Genomic DNA, 10,658 nt, shown 5'->3' on the forward strand with positions numbered 1-10,658 from the left:
AACAGGTTCTTCTGATCCAGCTCTGATCGTTGCAAGCTTTACACTATAATAAAATGACGCTGCTCACGGTGATTAATTCAAATGCATTTATTTTGAAGGAACTTGCAATGGGAGTCCTATGACTACAGTACAGCGAGGCATGGAAATCCTATGTACAAGGTTGCCCTCTGCTGACACAAAGAGGCAGATCTCAACACATTTCAGGCAGGAAAAAAAGGTGATCGGTGAGATCTCTTTGGGTAGATTTGCTCCTTTTTATTTTTTAATATGTCCCTGCTAGATAGAAATGCAAGCATGTCAGAGAAAAAAGGCTAGGTTAGGCCCATTCTTTCTTGCACATAATGTGCTGCATGGACTTTGCTTGCCCTCATTTGGGATGGAAAAAAAATAACAGTTGGCCTTCCACTTTTGAGTTTTGGGGTTTTGGTTATTGACGAATTTGATCAATATGTTCTCTCTAGGAATCTCTAGGTCCTCCAGCGTAATTTCTGGCAGAAGTTGACAATAGATCCATGCCAGAAAGACTAGAGATTGCTAGAAAGTACACTTCTCTAGTCATTTGTATTCTGTGACCCTGCCCCCCCCCAGAAATGCATGTATGTCTATTGTCCCATTGAGACCAGTCTCTTTGACCTGTCCATTGCCTCCCAATGAGTGCTATCCATTTCCCCTGATGTTTCCCAAACTTTCTGCATGCCAAGAAGAGAGAATCCCTTTTAGGAAAGATGCTGCCCTTCCATCTGTTATTCCCTGTCCTTTGGGACCATGCGGCTGCCACATTGCATTAGTGCAAACAGGGCTCCTATTTTTATTTACTTATTTAAGCGCTCTCATGTTTTCCGTTTCTCCAGCAAGATGCGATCTTAACCTGAAGAAGCAGAAAGGTGTGAAGAAGGGAGTGTCAGGATTGCTGTGCAAACATTGTTCATAGGCTGCTGGGCTGCCAGTAAGGAGGAAAAGGCTGCCAACTGGGAAGTTCATCAGTCCCTTGCAATGGAGAGATACTGGAGACCCAGCAGCCAGGAAACAGAATGACACAGGTATAAAAGTTGAGGCAATAGCCAGGAAGGGCAAGAAGCAGTTTTGGAGTGGAGGATTTGTCCTCCCCAGTTTTGGAAGACTGCTATGGAAGGACTGGGAGGCAAGGGCAGAAGGAGAAGGGAGAGCCAGCAACTTGCCCAGGAGGCAGATTTCCTTGCTTCCTGGGCTCCAGCTTTGCCTTCTTCCAAAGTCCTAGAGCAGCGGTTCCCAAACTTTTGTCTTCCAGATGTTTTGGACTTCAGCTCCCAGAATTCCTGATCATTGACCATTGACTTTGGCTTCGGGAAGTTGAAGTCCAAAACACCTGGAAGACCAAAGTTTGGTCATCACTGTTCCAGACAGTTGGAGGAGACTCCTCTCTGGAGCTTATCGCACAGGATGAATGCCGTCCAGAAATTAATTCAAACTGAAAACAACCCACGTTTGCGGATTGTTTTTCATATGACTTTCGTGGTTAATCCAAACAGAAAGCTGAAAAAAAACCCCCTCATTTGTGGGATGTTTTTCAGACAATGTTTGCATGAAAGAGAAATAATGTGAAAGTAAGCTGAATGCAAAGTTATCCAAACCAACCCCTTTTTTACATTTGCTAAATTTTGAAAGTACAAAGGAGCTTTCCGTTTGGATTAATTTCTCATTATTTTTCTTTCATGCCAACGCATCTGACAAACAGATATTAAAATCCCATTTCTGCATGGGTTTTTACCAATTCGCCCTCCTTGTGATAAACTCCAGAGTATTAACAAGGGCCAGTCTACTATTCTTTGAAAGACTCTGCAGCCCAAATCTGGCCTCTGTGGTAGCTTAGATCAAGACAGAGAGACCAATCTAGAATGGAAAATATCCCATTCTGCAGATATTTTGAGCTAGCTTCTTCTCAATTGCATAGCCAAAAAGCAGCTTCTTTCCTCCCACCCCACACTTTCCCAAAGGCTCACGCTGCCCAGGTCCTAGCGAGAGACATTAATAGAGTCTGCAACTAAAGGAAGTTCAGGCCTTATGCCTCCTGCATTTATGCTTCCCATTAATGCCCAAAGCTCTGCTTGGTCTGGATCTTCACTAAGTCGGCTGTGCAACCCAAACTGGAGCAAACCCCACAGCAAAACCACTCAGGAAAGGTCCATGGAGACATGATTCCTGGTCCATCTGGGTGAGAACCATCAGGGACATGGAAATGTATCTTCTGCCATGAGCCTGCAAGGCAGAAAGGGAAACATGAGGAGTGGTCTCCTGAGCCTCTTCCTCTGTATAAAAAGGGCAAGCAATGGCAGCAGTGCCTATTCTTGAGGGTCAAACAGAACATCTGCTGCCTCCTTGATAATGTTGTCCCCGTCTCACCCCAAGTTGTCCCTCCTTCCCTTGGAAAGGTCTTTGGATCCCTAAAGTTTCAATGGGCTATTTGATGTGGCTACCTTGGTATCTTGGTATCAGTGCATTTAAGGGTTGCATGGTGCCTCCAAGGCCTGAATGCCACACAGTTCTCACCCTTGCTGTAGATAGACCTGGTCCTTGTTCACAACTATCTAATGTCCTTCTTCACAACTTACCTTTCTAAGCCCAGAAGATGGGGACATGGCTGCAGAGGATGTTAAGCGTGGTTCCCAAGCTGGATCGATCCACCAAGGCTCTAAGGTGCATGCCCTCCTCCTTCGGTGGAAGAGACCTGAAGGATGACTTAGCCTGTCCCAGAAGTCAAAGACAGAGCCTTCTTAGTCTGGAAAGATCAGTCTGCAAAGGGATCTTGTAGCACCTTTGAGACTAACTGAAAGAAAGAAGCTGGGAGCATGAGCTTTCCTAGACTTGAGTCTACTCCAAACAGGCTGTGTGCGAGAATAGCAATAGAAGTGCAAAACTTCTGAGTATGGAGATGAGGTGACAAGTCTACAAAAGGGCGTACTACCAGCTTCTTTCTTTCAGTTACCCTCAAAGTCGCTACAAGATCCCTTTGTATATCTATGCAAGAAGGCAAGAGAGATGGGACTATTCTGCCTTTCTGCATGAGATGAATCCCATGAAACTGGGCTGGGAATCATGCAGCTTCTAGATATTGCAAATCCCAACATTGGCTATATTGGCTAGGGCTGATGGGAGTTGCAGTCCAACAACAAATAGAAGGAAGCATAACTCCTGACCCAGCCAGACTGGACTGGACCTCTCTTAAGTAGCTCCATCAGCTTTTGAGAGCCATGTGATTCCCACCTTTATATTAGAATATATGCTGTGTGCACATATGATCTCATAGATGTCTATTCCTCAGTTATCTGCAGAGTACTTACTACCTTTTTACTACTGGAGTACCTTCTTACTATTAGAACCAATATCTTCCATAGTTGGCCAGGTTGCAGCTCTTACCTGGAATTCATTGAAGATATTGTCCAGTCCTTGCACATTCTCCTTATCCATCCTTGTGATGTAACAGGCTTCTCCATGCCAAGGTTTATAGCCAATCAACAGCTATATGTAGACAGAGAGTTTGCAATTTAATCTGCTTTGCCTAAGTACACATTTTGTGAACCAAGTTCAACATAGGAAGAGATGGGGAACTTCTTTTCAAGTTGATATGAAACAAGGAAGGTGATAACTCCTGTAAAGCTATCAGTGCCTTGGATAGCTCTTGCAAAGTCTGGACCAACATCCAGAATGGATTGACTTCCCCATTGATACGAAAGACAGCAACCACCACTTTGAGGGCAGTCCTTTGAGAGGAAAGTTTGTATTCCAAACTTTCTCCACATTCAACACTTTGGAGTTAACATCATGATTCACTATAGGTCAATTTCAACACCTGGAAAAGTTCCTTTAATTTGAACATCAGTACCCAGAATCCATGGACACCATAGCCACAAACCCCCAAATGCTCAGTCTGCACTATAGACACCTATTCTTGTTTCTCACCTTGTTAAAGTCATAAGTGACTGCAGCAGGGCCACGGATTCCATCATCCACCTGGAAGGTGGCCACTTCTTCCATATCTGTGGGCAGATCCAGCCATGACTCTTTCCCTCCATGGCCTTCAATGGTCATTTGCAAAACCTATGAATGCAGTAACAGAAAGAGGCCATGGTGCAAGGGATTGCCCTTATTTTCAGCAGCCATCGCTGCAGGGCTAGCAATCTCTGCTGTGAGAGAAAGCACACCACTACAGGGACAGAATGCAACATACAACAAGGGACAGAAGTAATCCCAAGGCGTTAAAACAGGGGTTACCACACTTTGGAGTTACTACACTTTGCAGGAGAGGGGAGTGTTAGATGATGTGCAAAGGACTACAGAATTTGTTGTTGTTGTTAACTGCCATCGAGTCGATTTCAACCCATGTCAACCCTGTGGATGAGACATCTCCAAGACTCCCTGTCCTCCACTGCTTTGCTTAGGTCCTGCAAATTCATACCCATGACTATAGGGTTCAGCTATCTAGCATGTGGTCTTCCTCTCTTTCTACTTCCCTTCACCTTTCCTAGGATTATTATCTTTTCCAGTGAGTCATTCTTTCTCATGATGTGGCCAAAGTATTGCAGCCTCAGTTTAGTCATCTTGGCTTCCAGGGAGATTTTTGGCTCTGCAATAGGACCCCTTTGTTGGTCTTTTTGGCTGTCCATAGAATAGAATAGCACCATCCAAAAAGAGATATATGCATGTGTGCTTACATGTGCACACATCACTAACAGGAGTCTGGCCACCGAATCCTGCTGATCAGGCCCACCACTAGCATGGAAACATTTGCCCAGAAGAAGTGTCCCCTACCCACAGCTGAGCATCCTTGCCTGTTCTACTCACCGTCTCAGTATGCGCCTGGGTGACATACAACCCCATCAGGAGTACTCCCACAATGATCACCACAATAAGGACGACGACAATCAAAATGATCAGGACTCGCTTGATGTGAATTGGGCAGCCGGGTAGCTTGGGCAAACGGCAGAGAAGTTTGGGCAGATTGCAGGGCAGGCAGCAGCACATCCGGCAGCAAGTGCCACAACCCGGGCAGCAGCAACAGCCTGGGCAGGAACCGCACCCGGGGCAGCAACCGCCGCATCCAGGACAGCAGCCTCCGCAGCCAGGGCAGCCGCCTCCAAGGCCAGGTATTGATGGACAGCTGTCGCAACAGCCGCAACAGTCGCAGCAGCTGCAGCAGCCGCAACAAGGGCAGCAGCCAGGTTCTGGAGGTTCTGGGGGACGATGGTCCTATGGAGGGAGAGAAAATGGAAGAGCAGGGAGAGAAGTCATCTCTTGTAGAGGGAAAGAAGCAAGAAAGCCACTGGCTGGTGAGAGAAAGACAGTCTGTAGAGTAGCCTGTAGAGCAGTGGACTTGTTGTTGCGTGCCTTCAAGTCATTTCCAACTTATGGCGAACCTATGATGGGGTGTTCTTGGCAAGATTTGCTCATAGGGGGTTTGCCATTGCTTTCTCCTGACTCTGAGAGACTGTGACTTGCCCAAGATCATCCCATGGGTTTCATGGCCAAGCTGGGAGTCAGACCCTGGTCTCCTGAATTATAGTCCAACACTCAAACTACTACACCATGCTGGCTCTCCATGTAGTGGACTACAAGCCCTATCCTCCTGGGTTTTCCCTGCCATTGGTTGATTCCCCAGCTTCTTGACCTCTAAACTGCTCAGTACCCTTGTGGCTTCTCTCTTCTCCCAGTGAATGAAGGCAATGATATAGCACTAGTTTTTTGCCTACAAATAAGGTGGGCCCAAGTGCCATTTTTCTTTCTGGGAACCAAGTGGGAGGTGAAGATGGCACATGGACTGTCAAAAATACACACTCCCCCCAGATGTGGCAAAAATTGAATGAACCCAAAGTCAGAAGTGTCCAGAGGTCCTCTTTTAGTTTTACAGGAACAAACATTAAAAGAAATAAACTAATCAAACCATGCCTTTGCAACCAAGGTGTTGTACACAGAGGTAGTGCACATTGTGCAATGAACTTTTGCTGGTATATTGCTTTGGTCACACAAGAGAAATGGGATTTTGGTTTATGGGTCCTAACCGTTCCATTTCTTTCTGTGCTTATTTAAAATGACACCTAGAAATCTGGCCAAGGAAAAAGAAATGAAGAAAAGGAATTGTGTCCAAACATGGAGAAGGACTCACCATCACCGTCAGTGGTTCTTGAAGCAGCATCTGCTTTGTGACAACTTCCATCTCCTCCTCCTTCTCCATGGTCCAAAGTGTTGCTGCGTTTCTGCCCTTGCTGCCAACTAGTTCTTCGAATGGAGGGTGCCAGGTATTAATATAGCTATATATACATCCACGGAGCCCAGGTAGCATGGCATTTCTCCATCTCATTGGCTCAGTGACGCCTTCTGGATAGAAGCCAGGAATGCCCCTTTGCTTTTGTTACCTTTGAGGAGTCGTTTCTCCACCTGAGTTCCCCACAGCCATCAGAGCCAACTTCTCAAGAGGTCTTGGCTCTGAAACTGAGGACACTTGTCCCCGGAAAGGCAAGCCTTGTTGGCCAGAAGTTGGCAAACACTGGTCACCTGAGAATCCTTATGAGAAGAGGAGATTTTTGAACTATGAAAGTGGTCATGTTCCTTCCCCTTAAGCACCTGCTTCTCCAAGAGAATGAAATGGTTCACAGTAACCTGAGAATCGGTCTTGCCTTATGGGGACCTTCATGCCAGCTGCGTAGGCCAAGGATTGTCTTTTTGGTGTCCCTTCCAATAAGGAAGCCAATTCTGAATATTGGGCACTCCATTCAATCGATCAATCAATCAAAGCCTAGGGCACTCCATTCAATGAGCAATTCATCTAAGATAGGCAGTGTAGTATAGTGGTTTGAGTGCTGGACCAGGAGTATGAGAGACCAGGGTTCATATCCCTGCTGAACCATGATCCACTGGGTGACTTTGGGCAAGATGTACTCTCTCAGCCTCAGAGGAATCATAGCATCATAGGGTTGGAAGAGACCCCAAGGGCCCTGATCCAGTCCAACCCCATTCTGCCATGCAGGAACTTGCAATCAAAGCATCCCTGACAGATGGCCATCCAGCCTCTGTTTAAAGACCTCCAAAGACAGAGACTCCTCCACTCTCCAAGGGAGTCTATTCCTCTGTCAAACAGTTGTTTTGGATTATAATTCCCTGTAGCTATGCTATTGGGGCATTTCTGGGAGTTGTAGTCATAAAAAGCAACATCTCCAAGCTTGGCTCACATGGCTTCACATTTTCCTTGGCTCTATCTTACTTTAGCCTTGTACCCAATGTCTGATTGTTCCTTTCCTTTCCAAAGACACCAAGTTCTTTATTGCAATTCTGTCACCGAAGAGCTACGTCATTTAATTTGTCTCAGCATCCTGAAGGGGAATTTGCCTGGTCAGCTGAGAGAGTAGTGGGTTTATCATGGATTTATCCTGGCTGATGGACTACTAGGCATTCAATGGAAACTATTTCACACGCTGGAAAATGGGGACAATGAATGTGGCGGGTGCCTCCTATGTCAGTAGAGTGGAGAATCTGCTCTGGGTTTTACTCTGACATTTAAAAGAGGGATCCAACATGCTAAGCCAAAGAGGTTGGACACTTACTATTTTAAAACTTGGAAGCCACCAGCTTCCATTGTCAAGCTCACCTTTGCCTTGACAGTTTAATGGCTGCTTCTTTTCTCACCCTTTGACTTTGCAACCACAGCCTTAATGGAGCCCCACTAAAAGCCATCCATAATGGCTCTTGAGGCATCAGGTGCATTCCAGGGGACTTGAAGAGCCATTTTCTCCCCAAGTTCCCTCAAGGGTTCAAAGAAGTATTTGCTTTCCTGACACTTTAAGGCACTGTCCTTAGAAAGGTACAACTGGATCCCTGTGCGTTCTTTTCCCCAAGTGTGCTTCTGCCAGGCCCTTGACAGCATTGTTTTCTGGCCTGACGCTATTCTCTCTTTGCTTTGGCAGATGTGACTTTTTAAGGGGGAAGTCAATATGGCCCTCGAGGAGATCTTTGTCTTCGGTTGGGGGTCTTTATGAAACCCCAGCTGTGTCAACAACACTTCAGTGCACCTTCTCCTCTTTTCTATGGCTTATGTTTCCTCAGTCACACAACAGAAAGAAGGGTTGAGTTGGGCAAGGGCTCCACTGAAACAGTGAAGATGATGATGGTGGAAGAGCGGTTTCCATCCATTCTCAGCATGCCTTATGACTTGGACATCTATATCATGACAGTGTAATGCTTGTTCTTAGTTGTGGTAAATAACATATGAAGATCCTTATTGGATCAGACCACAGGTCTGTTTAGATCAGTGGTTATCAAACTTTGTTCATCCAAATGTTTTGGACTTCAGCTCTCAGATTTTCTGACCATTGACCAACCTGGCTGGGGCTTCTAGGAGTTGGAGTCCAAAACATCTGGAGGACCAAAAGTTGGGACCCAGACCAACGTTGTCTTCTCACAGTGACCAGTCAGAAGGACACCAAAAGCCTGCTACAGACTGAGTCCCCATTATCCAAAATGCTTGGAACAAGAAAAGTTTTGGATTCTGGATTTTTTAAAAATATCTATTTTGGGATATTTCCTTATACACAATGAGAGATCTTGGTGATGGGACCCAAGTCTAAGCATGAAATTCATGTACGTTTCCTATATACCTTATACACACAGCCTGAAAGTATGTGTTTAAAGGGTTTGAATCCCCTGTCGGCTATGGAAAGTAGCCACTGAGTGACTTTGGCCAAGAGTCACTCTCTCAGCCTCAGAGAGGAGGCAAAAGCAACTCCCTCTGAACAAATTTGGCCAAGAAAATGCCACAATAAGGTTGCCTTAGGGTCGGCGTAAGTCAGAAATGACTTGAAGGTACACAACAACAGCAACAAGGTGTCATAATTATGGCCAAGCAAACCATAATGTCTCTGGACATTCTCTCCTTGCCTATGCTGGAGGTGGTCTGTCATTTTACACATCTGGGCACTCAGGGGGCATAAAAATGGACATTGCCAGAGGCTGGACCCACAGTCTTTGACAAAGTGGCCATTGATAGGCATTCTCCTACGGTAGTGAGCCCACCAGCACTGCCTTCCAGAACTCAGTGATGGGCAAACACTGGGGGTCTTAAAGCTTTTATTTCGGTATTCCAGTATATTCTCGCTGCATTGCATTCTGGGAAATTAAAATGGCAACTGGTTCTCATCCCCAGCTCCTTGGTATAAGGGGCATCCCAGGGCAGGCATGAGTCCACCAGAGATCCCTGCCGGAATGTGGAGCCATGGCCATTGCCCAGGGATGCTGTGTGTCGATGCCAGACCTGAAGGTGCCAGTGGAAGGCTCTTGGGGGTGATGTCTGTAAACTTACATCTGCATGTTTGTGGCCTTTCCCCTTACAGTAAGTACAAAATGTATAATTAAAAGAAGGAAAAGGAATCCAGACGTTGTTCCATGTGCTGGGCTATGCGTGACAACTTATGAATTGAACAGCTTGGCCCCTTCATCGGTTTCTATCCCCAGAAGGAGGCTCAGCAACAAATGGTTCAGTCATAAGGAGCCCAGGTTAAATGCCAGTACTGCAGCCACGAGGTTGTGAATTCGATCCCAGGGCTCCAAGCTTGACTCAGCCTTTCATAGGTTGGTAAAATAAATAACCAGCTTGTTGGGGCCAATTGGCTTACAGATTGTAAACCACTTAAAGAGTGCTGAGTTCACTATGAAGCGGTATAGAAATGTAAATGCTATTGCGATCATTTGGCTTTGTCCAGCAACAATCACCAAGTTGGAGTGAAATCTTATTTCCAATCTCTGTGCCCTGTTTTTTTAGGAGTGATGCTTTCCTGACATGTGCAACGCAGCAAAGGAAGGATGGAGATGCGGGAGAGAAAGGCTGAAACAACAACAGGAAAGTAACAGCCGTGGGGAGCACTTTGGGTGCATATACACAGTGGAAATAATGCAGTTTGACCCCATTGAGAGCCAGGTCTGCCACCTTCTCCATTTGCCTGCTCTTTGTGCCATACTCTAGACCAGGAGTCTAGGAAGGGAGCATGGCAGCTCTTGATCATTAGCACAATTGTGTGGGGTGTGAAAGCACAGAGCATAGTTCAATGTGTTGTAAATTATCCATGTGGCCTGGATTTCACCTTTGTCAGCAGTGCATTGTGAACAGCTCTTGCGTACTGACAAAACGCTGCTCTTTTGCACCCACCAGCAAACTGAAGGGACATCTATCATGTTTTGAAAAAGAAAGTGGGTATCCTCTGGATTTCAGGTGTTCTAGTTTTCAGGCAGTAACTGCAGGTCCTGAATGGATAACTTGGAAGGCGGGAAGGTAATTGCCATCTATATAATTTCTTCTTAAATCCTGTGATCCATTCAGTGGAAGTTGGTAGCTCCTACTCTTTGGAGCAGCACATGACCCTGTGTTTAGTTTAAAACTGAAAGGAATCCTATGTAGTGCTTGATCCTATTCCGGAAATATATTGAGCCCCATGGATGGATGGGTATATGTGTGTATGTGTGTGTTTGTGTTTATGACAACCCCATGAATTTCAAAGGGTTTGTAAAACACCAAATCCCAGTATTACACAGAATGGAGCTACAGCACTTAAAGTGATGCTAAATGCCACCATTTCTACAGTGGAGATGGACCTTAAGAAGATCAAATATTTGATAGTGATATGAAGCCATCCCGCTTGCCC

The 10,658-nt window shown here is 45.7% G+C and overlaps 1 protein-coding gene across 1 annotated transcript; it reads right to left on the minus strand.

Annotated features, from left to right (window-relative positions):
* Positions 1 to 84: 84 nt before the first annotated feature.
* LOC121934744 (pulmonary surfactant-associated protein C-like) lies at positions 85 to 6,241 on the minus strand. The gene is made up of 6 exons (XM_042475543.1): positions 6,137 to 6,241; positions 4,819 to 5,223; positions 3,937 to 4,074; positions 3,394 to 3,495; positions 2,589 to 2,721; positions 85 to 2,235 (listed from the first exon to the last, which is right to left on the minus strand). The coding sequence occupies exons 1-5, from the start codon at positions 6,203 to 6,205 to the stop codon at positions 2,593 to 2,595; spliced, it is 843 nt and encodes a 280-aa protein (XP_042331477.1). The 5' UTR covers positions 6,206 to 6,241; the 3' UTR covers positions 85 to 2,235; positions 2,589 to 2,592.
* Between the last annotated feature and the right edge of the window lie 4,417 nt (positions 6,242 to 10,658).

The sequence above is a fragment of the Sceloporus undulatus genome, chromosome 6, assembly GCF_019175285.1.
Source record: "Sceloporus undulatus isolate JIND9_A2432 ecotype Alabama chromosome 6, SceUnd_v1.1, whole genome shotgun sequence".
In the NCBI taxonomy this organism is placed as follows: Eukaryota; Metazoa; Chordata; class Lepidosauria; order Squamata; family Phrynosomatidae; genus Sceloporus; species Sceloporus undulatus.